This window comes from Arachis ipaensis, chromosome B1 (assembly GCF_059453495.1).
Source record: "Arachis ipaensis isolate K30076 ecotype BB chromosome B1, ASM5945349v1, whole genome shotgun sequence".
NCBI lineage: Eukaryota > Viridiplantae > Streptophyta > Magnoliopsida > Fabales > Fabaceae > Arachis > Arachis ipaensis.
The window spans coordinates 76,100,045-76,125,221 of NC_142436.1; the positions used below are offsets into that span (position 1 = coordinate 76,100,045).

The 25,177-nt window shown below is 35.3% G+C and overlaps 1 protein-coding gene across 2 annotated transcripts; it reads left to right on the plus strand.

Annotated features, from left to right (window-relative positions):
• The first annotated feature begins 21,743 nt into the window (after positions 1-21,743).
• LOC107631644 (SNF1-related protein kinase regulatory subunit gamma-1) lies at positions 21,744-25,152 on the plus strand. Of its 2 annotated transcripts, XM_088501475.1 has the most exons (7): positions 21,744-22,216; positions 22,439-22,611; positions 22,911-23,099; positions 23,236-23,511; positions 24,170-24,333; positions 24,510-24,801; positions 24,919-25,152. In XM_088501475.1, the coding sequence occupies exons 1-7, from the start codon at positions 22,042-22,044 to the stop codon at positions 24,922-24,924; spliced, it is 1,275 nt and encodes a 424-aa protein (XP_088357601.1). In that variant the 5' UTR covers positions 21,744-22,041; the 3' UTR covers positions 24,925-25,152. The 2 variants fall into 2 exon arrangements, with proteins under 2 accessions (XP_088357601.1, XP_016190642.1); XM_016335156.3 differs by having other exon boundaries at positions 21,903-22,216; positions 24,510-24,952.
• Positions 25,153-25,177: the final 25 nt, after the last annotated feature.

Genomic DNA, 25,177 nt, shown 5'->3' on the forward strand with positions numbered 1-25,177 from the left:
TTACCACCATAAAATCCCAACGTCAAAATGGTGTCGTTGCCGGGGAACTGCAATCGTGTGCCTTATTATTGGTTATTGTAAATATTTTTCTTTTACTTGTTTATTTGTCTTTATTTTCCCCTCTTTATTTCTTTTTAGCTACTATGAATTCTCACCTCTTCCGCTTTGAGTTTGGTTCTAATGTTATTGAAAGGAATGGAAGTTATAACAGAAACATGCATCAAGGTCAGAGTAACCAAAGATGGATGGAGCCAAGAGGATCTGATCAACCCTTTAGGCAACAACACCCTCTAAGATATCATGGACAAAGACCATTCTACAATGCATACCAAGCAAATAGACATGGTGGACAACCTTGTAATTACCAACAATCCCCACCCTGTGCTTATAGGCCATCCTCTCAACGTAACTTCGAACCACCACACTCACAAGCTCCTTTTCACCATTCACTACCGTATGATCCTCATTTACCCCAATTCCAATCCAATCACTCCCAAACACCACCACTTCCCCCTGTGCCATATCCAAATCTATCACCCCGTGAATCAGAGGTTCGCCTCAAGGAAACAGTAAATTGACTTCAAACATCCCTTCATCAACTGGAGCAAGCAGTAAGTCAATTATCTTCTAGAGGTTCGAACATTCAAGGACCTCCCACAGCCCCATGTGGACAATCTAACGAAGAGCGTAATATGAAGGAGATACTAGAAACTCCAGTGGACAAGACAGAGCATAGCTTCGTATTGGAACAAGTAGAGGAAGCTGTTATTATTGAAGAAGAAGAGTTGGTTGAAGACTTACGAGACGCTGAAACTCCATGGGAATCCAAAGTTGTGGAGCATTCTGTCAAGGATGTTACAATTGATGCTAAGGAGGATTGTGCGCAATCCCCAGAGCAAGTCTTTCATGAAGAACTAGACAGAATAGCCCAAGAAGCAAATTTCCTTGACGATGATAGTCACAAGTCAAATTCTCCTAGTAATGAACTCGCATCCGCAAGTGAATTCTCTGAGATCAAAGAATCTTTCCCAAGTGAATACGACGATGATACGGAGGTCGATTTCTCTCAACCTCTAGTCTATGACTTAAGTGATGAGGAAGACATAGATGGCTTTGATCAGGACATGGATACATTTGAAGAATCTTGCAAGGAAGTGGAGAATTTCACAGAAGAGCACAAGGGAGTAGAACTTACAGAACCACTGGAACCACCTATCCTAAGGCCATTACCACCCAATACAAGTTTTAAGTGGGTACAATCCTTAACCTTTAACTGTATCTTTCCACTTGAATATGGTTTGCTTCAAACAGATGGCCAACTTAGAGCTCTCTGCAGCTTTAAGAGTAAAAGGGAAATGGCTCGTACTCAGAGCTGGTGCACAAATTTTAATAAGGTTCCACGCTTCAACTCGAAGTGCACAAATTGGCACCATGATCAATCAGATGGATCTTGAAAAATGTTTGGTTATCCTGGTGAGAATCTAATTTCTAAACCGCCCAGAAGGAAAAGTATAGATCAAGATGAAGGCGGATTTAAAAGCAAAGCTTGGGATCCTGGAATCTATGCTGACATTCGTCACCCCGGGGGCCTGAGAATCTATTTAAAGCTGCTCAGAAGCTTTACATGCCTAGTTTGGGACCCCGGAGGCTATTGGCATTCCAAGCATTGGTGGAGATTTATGGATGAATTTAAGCATAAGCCGCCATAACAGGAAGCTCATCCAATGTCCAACTTAAGGACTTTAACTAAAAGTGCTAGGTGGGAGACAACCCACCATGGTATGATCGTCCCTTTTTTAATTTTTATTTAGTTTTATTTGTTTTCAAGTTTTATTTTATTGAACCTGGAATTTTGCATCTCATTCATATTAATCATTGCATTCTACATACTGCATAATTGCATACCTGCATAAAAAAAAGGGGTGCGCGACGCGACCGCATCACTCATGCGATCGCGTGACCTTGAGATCGGCGTAAAGATCCAACGTCCAGAAAGTTAGGCTGGAATCGTGCGGCCATTGTGCGTTTAGCACAAAATGCCCACGCGATCGCGTCACTTGTACAACCTCAATCCCACGCGACAGCGTGAGCGATGCGATCGCGTCGCATAGGATTGCACAACACCCCAAAAAGAGACAGGGAGTTGCGCTGAAACGACGCTGGATTCGTGCGTTTAGCACAATTTCCAGCGACGCGATCGCATGCTCCAGGCGATCACGTCATTCACTCTTTTCCTATTCCATGCGATCGCGTGCCCCACGCGATCGCGTCAACCACCATTTCAGCCCAACCACGCGACCGCGTGCCCCACGCGATCGCGTGGATTCAAATTTATATCCCCCAAGTCACGCGAACCCTATCAATCGCGCCCCCCCAAACCCCTCTCCTCCCCTCTCTTCTTCTCCAATCACATCACCACCACCACGCCACCGCCAGACGCCGCCGACCACCCAGACCACGCCGCCACCCACCCCCCTTCCTCCTTCCCCCTTCTCTCTTCTTCTTTCTTCTTCTTCCCCACTAACCGCCACTGCCCACGCCGTGCAACCACCACCCACCGCCGCCGCCCCGTTACCACTGCCCAGCACCAACCACAGCCCCCCTTCCTTCCCCTATTACCCCCTACCTCCATTACCCCTAACTTTCCCTCCCTTCCTCCGAACAGCAGCCACCGCCGCCGCGCCACCCTCCTCCGCCGCGCCGGATGCCACCGCCGTCATCCCCAGCCACCTCTCTGCCCCACTCTCTTTCTTACGCCTACCAGGTTCCGACAAATGCAACCCATCTATCCTTCGTAGTTAATTCATATTTTTCTGTTTATGCTCGTCATTAGGCTAGTTAGATATGCATGTTGTAGTGGATTTTAGGTTGTTAGGTAGCCTAGGATGTGGTTAGTGGATTTAGGTCTGTTTAACTGCGCTGTTCGTGTTTCTTGTTTCATTATTTTCACAATTCTGCTATTGCTGTGATGTTAGTTTTGTTCATATGCTGTAATTTCTTGTTTCATGCTGCTCTTTACTTTAATTTTTCATGTTCTTATTCCTTATATGTAATTGCAGCTGTATTTCTGATTCATATGAACTATTCTGTTGTTGTTTATTTTCTGGGACAATCTAATTTTAGCCGGAATGCTGCCCAAATTTCTGTAAAATGTTTCCATTCATGTCTTGATTTTGGCATTTTCAACTGTGCTTTCCTTAGATTTAACCAAAATAATTCATGAATGCCAGGGCAAGCTTTCTTATTCTTTTTGATTTCCTGGTTCATAATTTGCATTTTTGATGTTTGATTCCAATTTTTGCTATTTCTATATCTATTTGAATCATCATCAACCTGTTTTCCTTATTTGGATATAAGTTACTTATAGCTTCTAACTGTGAATACTTGTTACTTGGAATATTTTCATTATGCCACTTACTTTAACCCACTTTTTACTAACTCACTAATGTTAACTTCCTAAACTCTTTTTCAATTCTAACCAACCTAACCTTTCAAAACTTCTCTTCTGATTTTCTTTCACTTTCTTTTAACATTCTAACCATGGCATGATGTCAATTTTTCTATTTAACATGATTTCTAATACATTTTGGATTGTTAATTTTACTTCTCGAACTTTTAACTCCTATTCAATCCTTAATGCAGATTTACTTAGCTCGTATTTATTACTCTCTTGCTCCTTTGCCACTATGTGCTTCTTTTGTTAATTGCCTCCTTGTTTTCCTATTTTTATTATATCCTTGAATTCTGTTTTTCAGGATGTCGGACTCCCACAGAAAAGGAAAAAGAAAGGCAACAACTGGCAAATGGAAAAGAGGAGAATCCTCTATGTCTATCATAGATCTCATGCATGATGCCTCCTTGCGGGGGAAAAATTTTACCCCGCAGGAGAAGGCCGACCAACTAATCCCAGCTACTAATCCAGTAAAGTTTGCAAATCGATACTGTGAGCTGAGGTATCCGGTGTTTGCAGCCTCCAGGAACCTATACCTGGAGAGAACTTTGAAGATCCCAGAAGAACTCCAGCAATACACCTCTGACCAGATCAAACAAAGAGGCTGGTTCTTCTTGGAGAGAAACCTGACTGAGGTCAATGCATCTTGGGTTAGGGAATTCTACTGCAATTACTTCAAAACCTCCCTAGATGCAGTGAACCTTAGAGGAAAGCAGATTCTGCTCACTGAAGAGGCCATTGAAGATGTTCTGAAGCTTCTGCCTAAAACTGATCAGTTGGATGGTTATCAGAAAGCTGAGAAAGATATGCACTTCATGTGATTTGATTGGGATGCAGTAAAGGCCAGGATAGCCCTTGACCCGACCGTTCCTTGGATTATGGGTCAGAACACTACCATGCCAAAGGGAATCAAGCGGATTTACTTGAATGATGAGGCTCGGATATAGCTTCAAATACTTAGCAACTTCATTATGCCGAGTACTCACGAGACTGAGATACCAGCCGCTATGATCACCCTCCTTTGGTGTGTGATGGAGGGTAAGGACCTGTACCTGCCACGCTTTATCCGGTACTATATGGCCAGGGTCCACGTCCAATGCACTCTTCCCTTTTCTTATCTGGTTACACAGCTAGGCCGTCGAGCTGACGTGCCTTGGGAGGATGCTGATGAGAAGCCACCTGCTGCAGAATGCAAGATTATCCCACACAGCAGGAACTTTCTGGCTTTGGGCTACAGACCTCCATTCCTCACTGCTACTGCTGACACAGCCACACCATCTGCCGGCCCCTCTTCTTCCACAGCTACCCCTGCCACCACCACTGCACCTCCACCTGCCCTAGAGCCCATCTATCATCTAGTGCACCGCCTGTTTCGACGGCTTGACTAGATGGAGCGTCGCAACAAGCGACGCTATGAGCAACTGAAGTTGATGATACGAACTAGCGACATCCCCTCCGAGCCTGACACACTATCCAAGGCATCTGAGGAGGAGGCGGATGATCACGAGGCAGAGACCCATCCCCAGAGCGAGGCTGCGCAGGCAGGCACCCAGCAGGCAGCATCACATCAGAAGGCTCTGCCTCAGATTCAGGCTGTAGACCTCGAGATCCCTATTCAGTCAACACCTCCTCTGCAGCAGGCTGATACTCCGACCGCCACCACATAGACCCCAGCTACCCACCTTTCTAGTGATGACACCCCTTCACACCCTGCTTGAGTGAGCATCGGGGACGATGCTTCATTTTAAGTGTGGGGAGGTCGCCATCTTTGGTGTTTTTTTTTTGGTGAACCACTACACTCTTTTTATTTATTTTGCTACTTTTCTGTATTTTTCTCTTTATTTTTATTTTTATTTTCTCAGTACTTATATATATTACTATTTTTATGTATATATTCTATGTTGCACTTTAGTTCATATTCTAGCCATTTAGTTTTTGTTGCAATTCTAACTTATTAGTTATAGAAATTGTGGATTAATTAGTATAGTTTACCCTTTTTAGCATAAGATAGCTTAGTTTAAATTGAAAATATAAAAAAGGAAGTAAACTAGGGACTTGAACATAATAGAAACAATCCACACACCATATATATATAGCATTACATGTTAGTTAGTTAACAACATTTCATCAAGAAGAAACACTTGAACTTTAAAGCCACCTTAAGTTTTACATTGAGAATAATGGGAATTTTTAACTAAACCTGCATGACATACATAAGTGATAAATGATTTTTGAGCTAGAGAACACACAGCCTGTGAGTTTTGAGCTTAATTGTATGGTTACATTCAAACCATAATATTTTATTCCTGTGTGTTCCACCCTTTCTTTTTATTCTGATGTTCTTTAGTTTGTTTTAATCTATATGTTCAATTATAGAATAGAAATACATACCAAGAGAGTGATTGAGGCCATTATTTGATTTTAGCTCACTTATCCCAAAATAACCTACCTTTCACATCACCCTTGTTAGCCCCCTTGAGCCTTTAAATCCCTTTTTTCTATAAACCACATTACTAGCCTTAAGCAGAAAAAAAAATCCCAAATTGAATCCTTGGTTAGTTTAAGATAGAAATTGTGTATGATTTACATATGGGATACTTATTGGGAACATGGATGATAAAAACAAAAAGGTAGAAAAGTTGAAAAGAATAAAATAATTCAAATAAAAATTTTAGGACGCATGCTCATGTGAAATCAAAATAATTGAATTACCATGTGCATTAAAAAAAAAGTGTTGTGAATAAAGGGGACACAAAAGAATTTCCCAAACATGAAATAAAGCAATGCACATGGGATAAAAATAATAAATATTGAAACATGAGCATGTAACATCAAAAGTGGGAAAATATGGAAAAATAGGTGAAGAAGCTTTGCTTTACAAAGTATGTATGTTAGATGAGATATTAGCCTAATTAAGGATTCACTTATTAGCTCACTTAGCCTTATACATATACCCTTACCTTTACCTTGGCCCCATTACAACCTTAACTAAAGACCTCATGATTTTTGGTATGTCTATACTCTATAATTGTTGATTGGTTAGATAAAGAACAAAGTTATAGAAAGTAAGAATAAAAAGAAGAATAGAGTGATTAACCCAATAAACACTGAGTGACTAGAGAGTAAACACAAAATTCAGTGAGGGTTCAATAGCTCATTAACATATATCTCTGCTAAATTATTAATCATCTTGCAAGTTTATAAAATGTTTTTCTCTCCCATCTCAATTGTAAAGGCACTTTATCACTATCTAAGGTTTGGCTATATATATATATATATATATATATATATATATATATATATATATATATATATATATATATATGACTCCTTGAGAATGTGAATTAATTCAACTACATGCAAGCTTTATATACAAGTGAATAAAAACTAGAATTGCATGATGCATGATGCATTTAGGTAGTTGCATTTAGATTAGATTGCATTTCATGACATTCCACCACTTCAACCTAACATTACTCTTGGACTTAGCATGAGGACATGCTATTGTTTAAGTGTGGGGAGGTTGATAAACCCATATTTTATGATATATTTTGTGCTTAGTTTGAGTGATTTATTCAATCCTTCACCCACTTATTCATATTAATTGCATGGTTTTACTTTTTCTTCCTTATTATGTGATGTATGTGAAAAACATGTTTCCTATGCTTTAAAATTAATTATTTTAATTGCCTTTATTTTCATTCGATGCCGTGATTAGTGTGTTGAGTAGTTTCAGATCTTCTAAGGCAGGAATGAATCAAATGATGGAAAGGAAACATACAAAAATGAAAGGAAAGCACAAAATGAAATTTTTGGAAAAACTGGCATCCACACGATCGCATGGGCGACGCGGCCGCATGCCAAGCGCGAAGAAGCAGCGACGCAGCCGCATGACTGACACGACCGCGCGCCTTAAGCAAAACACATATGACGCGGTCGCATGACTGACGCGACCGCGTGACAAGGAAAACTCCGAATGACGCAACCGCGTGACCCACACGGACGCGTGACAGAGGCCACACACCAAAAATTGCAGAAAACGCTCATAGCGAATTCTGAAGCCCTTTTTGGCCCAAATCCAAGTCCAGAAGGCATAGACCAGAGGTTATGAAGTGAGGGAATGCATCTGTTCAGGAGAGTCTCCACTTTAGTTAATTTTCATGATTTAGATTTAGTTGAGAGAGAGGTTCTCTCCTCTCTCTTCTCTCTTTAGGATTAGGATTTAGAATTAGGATTTTATTCGCTTTCAGGATTATCTCTTTATCAGGTTCAATATTCCTTTTTATTTACTTTTGTAATTTAATCTATGAATTCTTCCATGTTGCAGATTACTCTTTTGAATTAATGTTATTTGAGGTATTTCAGTTTATTATTGCTTTTCTTTTATTTACATTATTGTTATTCCCATCTGAAGGCATTTTTATTCCAGTATATTTACTTTTCTCCCTTTTGGTCTTGGTTAAGAAATCAGTAACTCAGGAGTTATCAAACTCAAACATGATTGATAATTGTTATCTTTGTTAATTAAATTGAACTTCAATAATCCCAATCTTTTCTTAGGAAATAAATAGGATTTGAAGATCAAACCAATTAATTCCTTGACCTTCCTTTATCTTAGTAAAGGTTAACAAAGTGGAATTAAGATTCAATTCTCATCATCATTGATAAGGATAACTAGGATAGGACCTCCAATTTCTCATACCTTGCCAAAAGTTTATTTACAGTCATTTATTTATTTTACTTGCCATTTAAATTACTTGTTCTTCATTTACTTTAATTTCTAATTAAACTATTCACTCCTCATTCTCAAAATCCCAAATTTACAATCTCCATAACCAATAATAAGAACATACTTCCCTGCAGTTCCTTGAGAAGACGACCCGGGGTTTGAATACTTCGGTTATCAATTTATTTAGGGGTTTGTTACTTGTGACAACCAAAACGTTTGTACGAAGGGATTTCTGTTGGTTTAGAGACTATATCTACAACGCGACTATTTTTATAAAATTCTTTACCACCATAAAGTCCCAACGTCAATAATCATCTCAGCTCGTTCTCAAGGCCAAACAATACTTCTACTTATCCCTTTTTCGTTTCGTTCTTTCTTTCGTTTCTTTTATTCCTACTCTCTACTCTCCTGTGGCAGAGGTTCTTTAGATTATTTTAATCTTTTCTCTCTGCTCTTCTGTGGCAGAGGTTTCTTTAATATTTTTCTTTTCTTTTCTTTTCTTTCCTATTATTCCATAATATAAATTATTTTCGCATTATTCCCTCGCCTCTCCCTAAGTGTCTTGGAAAAGAATTATAACGTTCTTTAATTAAGTCTGCGTTCTCTAAAGCTTTTAGGATTACTTTGCTTGCTTGCTTACTCAATAATATTACACATTATAGTATTCTTACAAAATAATATCTTTGATAAATACAAATTATAATAATAATTTATTTTAATATAATTGAGTAATTTTAAAGAAGTATTTAAAATAATATTTATAATCTTCTTTTAAAACTTAGTTTATAAAATCTTATTTTTAAAATTTTTATTAATTACTCTTTAAATTACTAACTTTTTAATGTTCTATTTTTAATATCAATATTTTATAAAATTATATTTTAACTCTTACTTATTTTTATATTTATAAATAGAACCTAAATTTTTATAAAATATCCATTTTATCCCTGAACTTTACTTATTACCTAAAATACGCGAAAGCTTATACAATTATAAGTTATACCTCGATTTTTATATACAAATACAATATTACCCTTTAAAAATAAAATTTAGTTACTAATCTTTCTTTAATACCAAAATTGAAACCCATAATTCTTTCCTTTCAAAATATTACTTGTATTTTAATCTATTTTTGAGTTTTTCGGTTACCGATTTTTCACAGCTTTTTGTTTAATCTCTCGGCCATCAAACCTTATCACTTTTAATCAATAATTTTCATTCACAACAGCACTAAAATCATCAAAATAACCCCATTTGGGCTTTTCTGCATGGCCGAACCGCAATTCACAAACAATGACAATAACTTCACAGAATTTCAACGTAAACTTAATCAAACTCAAACAGTAATTAATCAAATCAACATTCACTTATCAAATTCATATTTAATTATTATAAAGTTACCAAACCCTACCTTTGTACGAATTTAAAATCAACGAAAACTCTAGAAAAGCTTTTTGATTGAGCTGCTGAAGAAGAAAACGTCAGAAATCGCCTGTATCTCCTAAAACTCCAATTGGCCAAACTAGAGAAGAAATTGAGCTACGTCACTGTCAACTTCTACCGGACAAAAGTAACAGCAACGTGTAGAAGATGATGATACGGACACTTTTATCGGAGTAGATTTTTTTATTGGAGTTACAGATTAAAAGAAACCAAAAAAAAAATTAAAATGAACTCACGGTTTTCACATGAACTTCGGCCACTCTCTCCTCTTGTTTTGATACATGCAAGTTCGGTTATTGCATAATGAATATGCTTAATGGATGTGATGATGATTTGGGCAATGAAAGGGTGATTAAGTGTCACCTTTATATATATGTATCTATTGGTACACAGGCCACGTTTGGCTTGATCTCACTTAGTTTCCCTAGGCTTTCGGCCATGAGGAATGATCGGTTAAATATTATTAAGTAATAATGTTATTTAAAGAACATAGGATGAGTTAAGATAATAATACATGAGGTTGAATAATAATAATAATAATAATAATAATAATAATAATAATAATAATAAGAATAAGAAGGTTAAATATATGTGAGTTACTAACTTAAATACATTAGTAACTTAAGAATATAAAGATATTTGATAGGGCTTTAGCAACTCTAAACTTATCACGAAATACCAATAATTAATTCTATCGACAAAAGTCGGACTTGATAATATTATTAATATTATTATCTAAGTTCCATTATAACTAGAGCAAGTAAAATAAATAAACAAGATAATAATAAAATTATATTACCATCTATTTTACTTCGGGATTCGAAATTGACTCGTCATAATAAAACTAATCGCTTTAAAATATTATTTTAAAAAAACTCGCATTAGTGCAAAAATTAGAGTTGTTACAGAAGTTGTCGTAATATCTGCTCTATCAGAGTAGCGCAGGCAAAAGCATGACCTTCTGATAGTAAGGATATTACATTATAGTATCAAAAAAGTCTTTCCTGTAGAATCTGAGAAATTGACTGACTATGCTTCAATTGCATACTATGAGCGTCTACCATGTAGTAGGTCTTGTCCTGATAACAAGAGTTAGAGCTTTAGGCACATGACTGTCTACTAATTAACTTTGTTAGTCTACCATGCACATTTTTTTTTGTATTCGATTTGGCCAACCTAATGCTTCGTGTCTATGTATTTGGGAACACTAATGGGTTATCATAGACGATATAGGAGTATAGGTAACGCGACTCACAGGTGTTGGGAACGTTAGAAGTTTCTCTTTGAGGATAGCTCAATTTCGAATCTTAATCTTTGCTTTATCCTTGTAACTTGATCTATCCTTTCCAATCCTATCCCCTTATTTGCTTGATTGCCCTTATCAAGGTTTCTTGATTTGAGATTTTCAACCCTATTGTGTTTTTCCTTAAGTTACAGCATAATGATAAGATATGTAATAGTTTGTATATAATGTTAATTTTTTAGGAAAAAAATTTTTGAAAAGTAGGTAGGATGTAAAATTCAGAAAAATAATAAATAATTAATTAATAAATTAAATGAGAACAAAAAAGATTAAAAATTTAAAATTTATATTTTGGAGAAGTGAAAATAATTAGAATACGAATTAAAATTCAAATCTTAAAGATTTTGGCCCAAAATTGGGCCAACGAGCTAAAACAAGTGAACCAGACTCAAGTAGGCCCAAGCCCACATATATAACACTTAACAAAGTCACATTTCAGTCTCCATTCCCCATCTATGAGAGTGAAGGGCCGATATGAAAGGAGAAAGAATGGAGAAACCCTAACACTATTTGTCACCATCTTTAATCGCCCATAAATTTTGATTCGGAGCTCCGATTGATGAGCTGTTTGCGGTCACACATCGCTTTCCTCATCCTCTTCATTTTTATATAAGTGTTTCAATGAGTAAATCCAAAATCGCTATCCAATTTTTCATTCTCCACTATTTTATATTTTTGGGTAGTTAGTGTTGAAATTTTGTGATTTTGATTATTTAGGGGTACTCTAGCATGGATTCCAAGTGGTTCCATCCCTATTGTGTATAGGTTAAGGTAAGAGAACTCTTTTCCTTTGATTGTTTCTAATTATGTATGAAACCCTAGTTTGAAATGTGAATAAATTGATTAATTAGATTGAATAAGAGTAATGGCTAGCTTAGGTTGAGTTGGTGTTGCGGAATTAGGGCTTTGCTTGTTTTTGGGAACACTTGGTGGAAGCTTGGTGCCATTGGTTAAAGTTTGAGTTGATTGGAGGAGGAAATTCAAGAGTTAGAAACTGCCGTCAATGAGGTAGGGGTTTTCTAAAAAATCATTTTTATACAAGGATTGTTATGAATCGATATCGATATAAAAATTTTACTTTTGATGATGTGCTTGAATGATGATTTGGTGTAAATGTGTGTTGGATGATGGCCGAAATTGTATGTTTGATTAGTAAATAAATTTTATGGTTTTGATTACCTTGTGATGAGTTATAGATTGGGTTGAATGATGTTGATGTTAGAGTTTGGGCCTAAGACCGAGATGAGGTGAGTTATCCCCTATATGGTAAGTCATGAAAAGTGATGGATTGCCACGATTGAACTTGAAATGATTGGTATATGTGGTTGTGTTTTGGAATAAATTGTGAATATGGTGAAGCTTGTTGGGTATTTAAATATGAGTAGTGATACATATATATATTGGGTGTTTTGATATGATTGATGATTGAAGTTGGAGTTTCTATAATGACTGAGAATCAAGAGGTGTGAATTAATATGTTTATGAATGATTAAGAATGAGATTTAGTGGTGATTAATGTTGTGGTTGAAATTAGATTGTTGGCATGAATTGGGCATGTGAGTATATATAAATTGCTGTTTGAAAGGATATAAGAAATGAGGCATGAAAAGGTGTTGTGATTGAGATAAGAATTTATGTTGTTTACAAAGAAGGTATTTGAAAAAGGGGCAATATTGCTTGTTGCGAAAATTTTGGATAAAGAGTGATTTTGACTAACTTCGGCGCACCATAACTTGGTGCTTAGAGTTTGGATTTGGGTGTAATTTGTCTTAAATTATAGATGAGGATGAGAGATTTAAAATGGTTTAAAAATGAAGAAAATTTGAATTTTGTAGAGAAAGTTATGAGAGTTAGAAATTTTGTACAAAAATAAAAAATTTAAGAAGTTGCAGAAAACTAGAATTTCTAGTATGCATGCCCACGCACCATATGGTGTGCATGCATGGAACATAGGCAATGGAAGCTGATGAGCGGATAATTTATACGCTTTTTGGCATTGTTTTTACATAGTTTTCAGTATGATTTAGTTAGTTTTTAATATATTTTTATTATTTTTTAAATAAAAATCACATTTATGGACTTTTCTATGAGTTTGTGTGTTTTTCTATGATTTCAGGTAATTTCTGGCTAAAATTGAGGGACTTGAGCAAAAATCATATTCAGAGGCTGAAGAAGGACTACAGATGCTGTTGGATTCTGACCTCCCTACACTCAAAGTGGATTTTCTGGAGCTACAAAAGCCCAAATGGCGCGCTTTCAATTGCGTTGGAAAGTAGACATCCAGAAATTTCTAGCAATATATAATAGTCCATACTTTGCCCGAGTTTAGATGACGCAAATTGGCGTTCAACGCCAGCCTTCTGCCCTATTCTGGAGTTAAACGCCAGAAACAGGTTACAAACTGGCGTTTAATTCCAAGAAAGACCTCTACACGTGAAAACTTCAATGCTCAGCCCAAGCACACACCAAGTGGGCCCGAGAGTAGATTTCTGCATTATTTACTCATTTCTGTAACCCTAGTAACTAGTTTAGTATAAATAGAACTTTTTACTATCATGTTAAGAATCCGATCTTTTGATCATTTTTAGATCTCTAGACCTCCATGGGAGGCTGGCCACTCGGCCATGTCTACCCTATTTTCACTTATGTATTTTCAACGGTGGAGTTTCTATACACCATAGATTAAGGTGTGGAGCTCTGCTGTTCCTCATGAATTAATGCAAAGTACTATTATTTTTCTATTCAATTCAAGCCTATTTCTTCTCTAAAATATTCATTCGCACACAAGAACATGATGAATGTGATGATTATGTGACGCTCATCACCATTCTCACTTATGAACGCGTGCCTGACAACCACTTCCGTTCTACATGCAAACAAGCTTGAATGTGTATCTCTTAGCCTCCTGATCGTGAGATCAGAGTCTTCGTGGTATAGGCTAGAATTATTGGCGGCCATTCTTGAGATCCGGAAAGTCTAAACCTTGTCTGTGGTATTCCGAGTAGGATCTTGGAAGGGATAGCTGTGACGAGCTTCAAACTCGCGAGTGCTGGGCGTAATGACAGACGCAAAAGGATTACTGAATCCTATTCCAATATGATCGAGAACCGACAGATGATTAGCCGTGCGGTGACAGCGCATCTTGGACCATTTTCATTGAGAGGATGGGAAGTAGCCATTGACAATGGTGATGCCCTACATAAAGCTTGCCATAGAAAGGAGTATGAATGATTGGATGAAAGCAGTAGGAAAGCAGAGATTCAGAAGGAACTAAGCATCTCTATACGCTTATCTGAAATTCTCACCAATGAATTACATAAGTATCTCTATCTTTATTTTACGTTTTATATATCTGTTAATTATTAAAACTCTATAACCATTTGAATCCGCCTGACTGAGATTTACAAGGTGACCATAGCTTGCTTCAAGCCGACAATCTCCGTGGGATCGATCCTTACTCACGTAAGGTTTATTACTTGGACGACCTAGTGCACTTGCTGGTTAGTTGTGCGAAGTTGTGACAAAGAATTAAGATTATGAACATGCGGATTAAGTCTTTAACGCCGTTACCAAGGAATGAACGTGCGTATTAAGTCTATGTTCTTCAGAATTTTTAAGAATGAATTCTAGAGTTTCAGATGATGCTTTTATCATCACAGGAGTCAGTTGATTCCCATCAATTTGGCTGTTGTATGTAATGTCCTGCTGAAGCTTGTTCTGCCCTGTCTAATCTCTTTAGACTGAAGCTTTAGACTAACATTGCATGATTCCTGGAATCTTTATTAAAAATTTTGAGTTTCTTATTTTCTTTTTCCAAATAATTTTTGAAAAATCCAAAAAAAAAAATTAACAAAATCATAACACTAACATCTGCCTCATTCCTAAGATTCCTGATGCTTGTGACATGTCCCAGGTACGACTCATTAGTTTATCCTCTGTATTCTACAAAATCATCTCTAAGATACTGGTTCATAGATTACAAGGATGTATGAATAAACTTATTATCCCTAATCAGAGCGCATTCCTAAAAGGGGGACTTATTTCAGATAATATCCTGATAGTACATGAGTGTATGCACTACCTCAAGCAGAAAAAGAGAGGTTTAGAGTATGAGATGGCTCTTAAACTTGACATGAGTAAAGCATATGATAGGGTTGAGTGGCAATTTTTGTGGTTTATCATGAAGAAGATGGGATTTGATTCTATGTGGATAAGTTGGATTCATGAATTGGTAACGACGGTTTCTTACTCTATGGTTGTGGAAGGCCAACCATACGATTTTTTTAAACCAAATAGAGGCATCCGTCAAGGTGACCATCTATCTCCTTTTCTTTTTCTATTTTGTGCAGAAGGCCTCTCCTTCTTCCTACACAAAGCAGCGCAAAACCGGAACATTCAAGGGATCCAGATTACAAGAAGATGTCCTAAGGTTAATCATTTACTTTTCGCAGATGATTCTATATTATTATTCTGTAAGGCATCAGAAGACAATTGTGGGAGGATCTTAGATTTATTAGGGGACTTTGAAAGCTTCGGTGGCCAAAAAGTTAACCTTAATAAATCTGCAATCTTCTTCAGCAATAACATTTCTCGTGATATACGCACATCACTTGCTATTACCATAAATATTTCACACATTGGAGTTTAAGACAAGTATTTGGGACTGTCTTCTTTAGTAAATAAATCGAAGACCGCCTTTTCTGCTGTCAAAGAAAGGGTTATCAAAAAGGTCCAAGGCTGGAAACGATATCTTTTATCTAATGGAGGAAGACAAGTATTACTAAGGACGGTAGGAGAAGCAATCCCGATATATACCCTGTTTGTTTCAAACTTCCAAATAATCTAATCAAGAAAATCTATGGCATTCTTAATCAATTCTGGTGGGTTCAACAAGCTATGGAACGTCGTATGGTTTGGATTAGTTGGGATACAATGACAAGGGCTAAGAAAGAAGGAGGGCTTAGCTTTAAAGACCTACATGCACAAAATTTGGCTCTCCTATGTAAACAATATTGGAGAATTGCTACTAATCTTGATGCTTTATTATCTAGAATCTTAAAAGAAAAATATTTCAGATATAATTCTATTCTAGATGCAGAGTTGGGGTCCTTACCTTCTTGGGGATGGAGGAGTATCCTTGCAGGTAGAAGTGTCGTTAAAAAGGGGTTAAACTGGAGAGTTGGTTCTGGAATAGCAATCCAAATCTTTAGAGATCCTTGACTCCCACCTCTGTATCCATTCTCAATATCACCTCTTACAAGTCAGTCCCAAACTAGACATTCAATCTTCTTAGTTCATGATCTGTTCTCTGCACATAAGCAATGGAATCAGTCCCTAATTAATTCAATATTCTCTCAAGATGTTTCCCAGAGAATTCTATCTACAGTACCAGGAGAAGGAGAGGATGAAATTCAATGGACACTCAACAAATCCAAGATATATGATGTAGCTTCAAGATATAGAGTTGCTTCCTTTTTCCACCATGTTTCACTAGAATTTTGTCCAAATATCATGCAACAACCGAAAATTTGGAATTTTCTTTGGAGTCTGACAGCCCCACACAAGATTCCAGTATTCGGGTGGAAGTCCCTCCATGGAAAATTTTCCGTCATTCAACTCATAAATCAGTGATTTCCCAGTACTTCACCAACTTGTCCCATTTGCAATGCTGAACCAGAATCCTTGTTACATTGCATCTTCAACTGTCCAGATGCTTCAGAAACTTGGAGCGAGAGTCCAATAGCGCACTTGACCCCAAATTCAAACTGCATCTCCTTTTTCGATTGGTGGAGACTCCAAATTGTTACCCCGGGTTACCGATCTGTGAGTAAGAACTCGGCCCGTTTTGCTTTGATTATTGCCTGGCATATATGAAAAGAAAGGTGTAGGAGGGTGTTTGAACGCCAATCTATGAATCTTGAAAAACTTCTGACAATTGCTACCAAACAAAATCAGGAACTTGTAAACTTACCCACTGAAACCCAACTTAATTCCAACTTTGCTTTTTTCTTAGTTTCATTCTTTTTACTGTGACTCGCTAATGTTTAAACGAAGGATGGAAGAACCCACTTTCTTTTATATAGTCCTGAATTTTGGACAAAATATTTTTTTTTATTTAAAAGAAAATAATCTACTGTCTTTGAAGGAAAAAAAAAACTTAAATGTTTCAGCTCTTTCTGCACCAGAACAAAATCTTTTTCTGGAATGCTTGGACAAGTTGTTATATTTTTCATCAGTAAGAATGGTAAAATGAGTTCAGGGTAGATTTTATGCAAATATCCCTACACAGTACTGAGATGGAGATAAAAGCAACCAACCTGTGCCAATCTTGTAACTATATTATGTAGGTGTGGAGATCGACTGAACTACGAAGTAATTAACAAAATGTTCAATCATACCATGAAAAAATCACCATTCTATATTGACAACTAACTCCATAAAAATATTTGACTATAAAGAACATATATCTAACCAATTAATTATATGAAAATATTTAAGTGTAAAATACTTGCACAAAACATCTCTCACCAAATATACGCATTGACTCATGCATCATATCTATATCTATTTCAACTACTGGAGTGGTATCCCAAGTGCATAATAACGTGAACAGAAATAATTACCTCTGAAATTACAAATAAGTTTTTGAATGATTAAAAGCGTGACAATAATAAAAATATAACATATTTCTTTTATAATTAGTAAAATTTTTTATATTTATTAAATAATTTATATATTTAATCTCAATTTTTATGAAAATATTAGATAATTATTTAAATTTAATCTTTAAACATTTTTTATTTTGTAAAAGAATTTTGGTCAGTTACAATAAAAAATAAAAAAATTGTTTGACATAAAATCTTTAAATTTTAAGAATAAAAATATTTTATTTTATTAATAATATTTGTAAAAAAATATGTTCAAATTTGATTTTTTAAATATATATTAAAAATATATATTTAACATCTGAATATTTTTATTGATGAGTTTGGAAAACTCTAAATTAATATTTGTGATGACTAATCATTATTAAATATTTAATTACAAAATTATTAATTTGATTTTCATTTAACATATGTTAATTAATAATTTTGTGATGCAGGTTTTAATTGGGCCGAAAACAAAATTCTGATGCAAGCCCAATTACATTCAGCCTTGGTTTAATAAATAAGCTTGGCTGATATTGATTATTATATTACTTGGGCCAGATTGAGTTATTATTACTACAAGCCCAAATGAATGCTTTCCTATGTGCTCAATGCATGATCCGAAAAATATACATCAGAAAAGCAAATGTTACTAATTGGACCAGATTAAATGATTATTGCAACTAAGCCCAATTTTATTTGAGATGAGAGTTCCTCATGCTTTGTCCGAATCCATGAAGCAAAGAAAACAAAGCTTCAATGCTTTCCAACGGATCCCATTTCTCTTCTTTGAATGGATTTCAAATTTAATTTGCTAGCATTGGAACTATGAGAGAGAAAAGTATGATTAACATAATTGAGTGCATTGAAGAAGCACGCTACTCAGCATAAAGGAAAAGCAACTCATTACATTTAATTTATCTTATTTCATTTAATTGTTTTCCTTTTCAAACTCCATCTTCTCTCTCTCATTTCTTTCTTTGCTTCGGTTATTGTCCAAGAAACCATGAAAGCAAAATGGAGCTACCAAAGTGAAGGAAGAACACTCTACAAGACCATCACAATGATGGCAAGAAAACATACCAAAATAAAAGTGTGATGTGGCTGAGATTTTTACCAAATATGGTTAGATTTGGTGTGGTAATCTCGAGCTCTTCATGCTCAAAAAGGAAGAAGAAGATTCGGCCAGCAAAGTGAAGATTCTTGGAGGCATGGCTTGTCTTTGATTCTGCTCAACCACCACAGGAAGTAGCTAGAGTGGCAAAGTGATGGTAGAGGCAGAGATTGAAGCAGATGAAGTCATCATCATCATGAAGCATCAAGGGCCAGAAATCCATCTTGGAGAGCAAGCCAAGGATGGAGAGCTCGGATTGATGAAGAGTGATGACCAAGGAAGGACTAGAGGTAATTGCATGTTGGTTATTGCATGGTTATCTCTTCTCTCTCTGAGTGGCCGAACCGGTTTCTTGAAGGAAGAAGAAGTTGGCTTGGGTTTTGGCTTCAAGTGTGGAAGCTTCTCTCTTCTATAAAAAAGGAGAACAGCCACTGTTTGGAGCAAGGAGTTAGAAGTAAGCAGTGAGAGTGCAAGGCACAGGATTCTCAGAGCTACCTAAGCTTGCAGATTTTCTTCTCCTTCAATGTATTCTGTTTAGTATTTTTCTGTTTAATTTTGTCATGTCTTGAGTCTCATGGAAAAAGGCAAACAGTGAGGTTTGTATGAAAAAGCCAGAGCGGAAAAAGGCAGAGAGTGCAACATTAAAAAAAAAAGCCATAGATGTCTTAGAGCTCCTTTGTTCATCTATGTTGTGTTTCATGATTCTGTGGGAATCCCCTTGTAAGTTGGGTTAGCACTTTACAGTTTGTAATCTGGAAGATTATAGTGAAATTCCATCATGTTTGTGATGGAGACTGGATGTAGGCTGCAGTGCACTTAGCAGCTGAACCAAGATATATCTTGGTGTAATTTTCTCTCTTCTCTACTCCATTTCTGTTTCTGCTGCACAGGAGCTAAAAATCAAAAATGTCTCGTGCCAAGTGACGAGACAAAATGAAAAAATCTCGTGGCTAGAGACGAGATAAAAAACAAAAAAGTCCCATCTAAGTTCAGCAAGTGTTAACAAGCAAAAAGGGGGCTAAGATTCAAACCCCCCTTCTCTTAGCCACTGAAACCATCATTTATTTTATTTTTTTTACTTTTCAAAACTTATTTGTGGATTGTATTTTTGGGATTATTTTTATCAATCACGTCAATACTAGTACAATTTTATTATTTAACCCAATACTGTTTTAGTTTAAAATAAAGGTGAATTCTATGGTGTAGAAAGAAAAAATTTTCTACACCTATAGAATCTTTGTGGCATAATATAAGAAGGACATGTGGATATTTGTAATTGTTTGATGGTTCAACAATAACAAAAAAAGCTGACATTATTATAGCTTATGGCAGTAATTAGTAGCATAATAAAAATTAACAGTTTGATTTAAAATATAATCACAGATTTTTTTTATCATTTGATGGGCCATATTTATTTGTTGAAAGAGTATCTTGTTTAGTCAAAACCTCGTGAACCACGCAATATCATTATCCTAGCAGTATATTAGAGTAAAAAAAATATATAAAAAATAACCAAAATGCAGGCACGAAAATAAAAAAGAATTTGTGATGAATGTATATTATGGTTATCACAAATTAATTTCACCAAAGAATTTTTGTAACTTATAGTTATCACAAATTATTTTTATTTTGTTTTCTAAAATACAACTAGTATAACTTGTTTTTCAGGAATTATAGTTTGGTTTAATAGCAGTGTTTATGTTTTTCAAAAATTTAAAAACCTAGTTTTATATTTAGTAAACTAAACCAAAAAGATAATATATTTATATTTATAATTTTTAAAAGTTAACTTCTATTTATTAAAATTAAAAAAATCTAAAATAACTTTGTATATTAAAAAATATAAATATTTATCTTTATATTTATATCTATTATGAAATTTTAAATTTTAAAATTATTTTACTAAATATAATTATTGTTGTTTATATTTATTAAAAAATTATTTTTAATTTAATTTATCAAACTTATATGTTACAAATTTTAAAAAGTTATCTTTTAAAAACTAATTTTAATAAGTTACTTTCAAAAGTTAAAAATTTTACTAAACCAGCATTATATCTAAAAAGCAAAAAATATACAACTTTTTATAAATTGCAGTCTTTAATAATTTTACGCTAAATATTAAAATACAAAAAAAGTTATTCACCCAATCTTTTGCTACTCTACATATTCATTTATATTTATTTTTTAAAGGTGATGTTATTGTCTTATAGCATAATTACGTTGCTTTTTTATTGTTTACTATCATTTATTTCATTTTAAATTTATGATATTAAGTCTATAAATTATTTTTGGACAACTTTTTTTAAAATATTGGATGTTAACTTTTATAGTAAAGTTACTTTATAATATAATATCTTATGAAAAAAAATATTTTAATTTATATAACTTACCCAAACACCAAATTATGGTCCCCGAATTTTAAAATTGGCATATTTATCAAAATCTACTAAATAAATAAATATTAAAAATGTGGTTCAACTTTTTTTTTTTTTGGGTAGCAGTTTAAAATTTTGATCTTTTTTTTTCACTAGATTTATGGAAAACACTGCATCCCATCCAAATATTTTTTATTCGTCTTGTGCTTCATGATTATTGGTCAAACAAAACTCTCTCAACTAACTCACCTGGTCCATAAAAAATAATTAAAAACTGTAATTACATTTTATCAAATAGTTAATTATTTAATAATGCACTACAAATTACTGCAACAAATTATAATCTGTCTATTATTCCTGTTATTGCTGAACTATCAATCAGTTACAAATATCCACATGTCCTTCTTATATTATGCCACAAGTATTCTATAGGTGTAGAAAATTTTTTCTTTCTACATCATAGAATTCACCTAAAATAAATTAAATCAACATATGTTTCATCCTTATTAATTAATTGTTTAGGCCAAAAGATTAATTATGACAGAAAAAATAAAAAAAATTAATAATTAATTAGCCCCATGAATCGTCACTCAATTCAATCCCATGAGCGCAAACCACTCCCTAGCTCACATCAGTGTGGCCGATAGTAAAACCCGGATGAGGATGTGCTTTCTAATCAATAATAAACAAACACAAATTTGGATAAGCATGACGAATAATAAGGGAAGGACATAACTATTCTCGTTGACCGCTAAGTTGATCTACAGTGTGTAACCAAATCATATCCATCCAGGTGTCACCATTACAAAAGCCAATGTAAGAAGGATGTGAATCCAACGATGGTTTATATTTGTGTTGAGTAGGTTATGTGATCCTATATGGTTCAGTTATTTATGGGAATGTGTTGGAGAAGAATGATCATGTTATAAGCTTGTCAACATTGCAGTTACACACAGAGAAAAAGAGAAAGAAAATTATGGCAATGAATACAATGGTGGCAGAGGGTCCAAGAAGCCCAGAAGCGAAGCTTGGGTTGAGAGTGGAGGATCTTTGGGATGTTATGGAGCCACAGCTAAGTCCTACTGAGAAGCTTAATGCCTGCTTTGAAAGCATCCCAGTCTCTGCGTTTCCAATGGCTCCTTCAAACAAAGGTATGGTAGCAATAAGGATCTATAAAGCAAGAAAATGCTTCAAATTTATTCTGATGCGCTTTCACTTCAATCTGTCGAGTTTGGACTTCTGGATCATCATTTTGGTCCTACTCGGTTGAAGAGCAATATAATATTTGATCACAACTCGCAACCATGATAGTATCCATTGATGTCTAAGCATGTGTATTTTTGTTTTATTTTATTTTTTGGTGTGTATTGTAGAACTTGAGATAAAATCAGATGCCACACTAGCCGAAGCTGTAAAAGTACTGGCACGTCACAACATTCTGAGTGCACCTGTGGTGAATGTTCACGCACCTGAAGATGCAAGTTGGCTTGATAGATACATCGGAATAATTGAGTTTGCTGGAATTGCTGTATGGATTCTGCATCAGGTTAGACACATGTCAATTCACCTTTAGTTCCCCCCTTTCTCACTGTAGTAATGTTTGAAATTATGTATAATTGAAAATCTAGCAGTGGCAAATATGAATGTCATATTTTGGTATGTATATGGTGGTGATACACAATTTTGTTGCTATATAAGGGAGATTTGAATGTGATTGTGATTGTTCCTATCTATGCATGTTATAATATAATGTTTTAAATGCAATAATCGTGGACCATATGAAAATGGAATTAATTTAACCAACATTTTTGCACTAAGCCAATGTGGGTCTATGCTTTTTGGCAGTCTGAACCTACAACTCCTACAAGTCCATCCACTCCAAACACTCCAACCAGTGCAAGTGCTATTGCAGCTAAAGCAAACGGATTAACCTTTGCTCTAGAACTTGAAAATTTAGGCCTTGGATCTGCTGCAACCACTTCAGGGAACTTCTTTGAGGATCTCATTTCTTCTGAACCTTACAAGAACACCAAGGTCCATACTTGTCTTTGCAATTATTTCACCTATTTGTATTTCAACTGCTATTTGTTCCAGCTATTCCATCTGTTTGATTTAGTCTTATATATTTGTCTATTTATTTCACTAGTTTTTCTTTTCTGGGTGCAAACAGGTCTGCGATATTTCAGGGACGTTCCGGTGGGCTCCATTTCTTGCTTTGGAGAGATCAAACTCGTTTCTAACCATGCTGTTGCTGCTTTCTAAGTACAAGATGAAGAGTGTCCCTGTGGTGGATTTAGGTGCTGATAGAATTGACAACATTATTACACAATCTGCAGTGATTCATATGCTAGCGGAATGTGCCGGGCTTCAGTGGTTTGAAAGCTGGGGAACCAAGAGTCTATCTGAAGTCGGTCTTCCCTTGGTGACACCAGACCAAATCATCAAGGTTTGTAAAGGAAAATGACTTGCATTATCATCAATCTAGAATATAAAATAGTAGACTTTGTTATTAGCATAATGCCATATTATATTTTACATACATTAGTACATTATAATCCTGTGTATACTATACCAACATAACCTTTATTGGAATATTTCATGCCATTGGAACTATGAGGGTAAATTTACATTAACCGCCTCTAAGATTTGGTGAGATTCAACATGACCCCCACTTGTTAGTGACATTGATCTCTCCTAAGCTTCAGTTTAGAGGAGGTTAGTACTATGTTTACAAGTGGGGTTTAGTGTCATTTTAGAAAATACAAGGATATTGAGGTTAGTACTATGTATATTTCTAGAAATAAAGGAGAGTCAAGGTCAATTCACTAAAAGTTAAGGAAGATGAGATTAATTTTCCCTAACTATCACCCATTAATGTTATCAACCTGGCAAATACATCCCCGAGTTCGAAGATGTTTATTCTGCTTAGATACAAGATGGTAAGCTTTAGCTCTCTGCTGCATTGAAATTTGAACCATGTTAAGTAGAATTCTCAAAACTCTAGTAGATATGGAGAAAAAACTCTGTTAGATATCTTGAAAACAATATAAATTGTAGTTGTAGAGTGTTGCCACCTTCTCAGTGGAGTGTTGCCACCTTCTCAGGTTTATGAGGATGAACCAGTGCTTCAAGCATTTAAATTGATGAGGAAGAAGAGGATTGGAGGGGTGCCTGTGATGGATAGGGATCAAGGCAAGGCAGTTGGTAACATAAGCTTGCGAGATGTTCAGTTCTTGCTAACTGCCCCAGAAATCTACCATGATTATAGGTGTGTCATTACATTAAGAGAATTTGGTTTCATAGCTTATTTTTTTCTTTTTAGAAGCTACTTTGTTTAGCTGAAAGGATGAAACAAACACAACCTAAATTTGTGAGATAAAATTATATTTCCTTTATATGTGTTTCTTTACTTCATTCCCTGATCAGATGTTCTCTCAATCACAGATCTATTACAGTAAAGGACTTTGTGACAGCAGTTAGAAGCTACCTAGAGAAGAATAAAGATGCAAACCCAATGTCAAGTGAATTAGTTACATGTAAAATTCATTGCACGATCAAGGATCTGATTAAATTGCTTGATGATGAGAAGATTCATCGAGTCTATGTCGTCGATGATGATGGGAATCTACAAGGACTTATCACGCTGAGGGATATCATCTCAAGGCTAGTACACGAGCCACGTGGCTATTTTGGTGATTTCTTTGATGGTGTTCTTCCCCTGCCTCTGGATTGCCGGGTTTGACAACCAAACTGTTAATGAAGAATAACATGCTGTCTCAGTATCTTTTTTATATATACTTATGTTCTAAAATGAAAAAAAAAATTACAAATAGATCTATGTGCTTCTCTTCAGGGTTGAAGATGGGAGCTTGGACCTTTGTAGTATTAGGCTGTGTGCAAGTTGCTTGCTCCGCATTTTGACCAGTGTCGTAGCGTGAGATTTTGAGTACTGTAAATTAACCATGACTTTTGTCAACTTCTGTAATTTAACAAACCCTTATTTTTTGGATAATTGAACAAGGTTCGATATTCAAAATGAATATAGTACTCAGAACCTAATGGAAATTGGAAAATTCATTACCATATCGATAGCAAGACTTATGACTTATCCA

Bases quoted from the DNA above. Each gene is read 5' to 3' on its own strand.
- LOC107631644 (XM_088501475.1), top strand. From the start codon at position 22,042: ATGGCAATGAATACAATGGTGGCAGAGGGTCCAAGAAGCCCAGAAGCG. The intron at 22,612-22,910 runs GTTAGACACATG...GCTTTTTGGCAG, and splicing joins CTGTATGGATTCTGCATCAG to TCTGAACCTACAACTCCTAC. The intron at 23,512-24,169 runs GTTTGTAAAGGA...CCACCTTCTCAG, and splicing joins CACCAGACCAAATCATCAAG to GTTTATGAGGATGAACCAGT.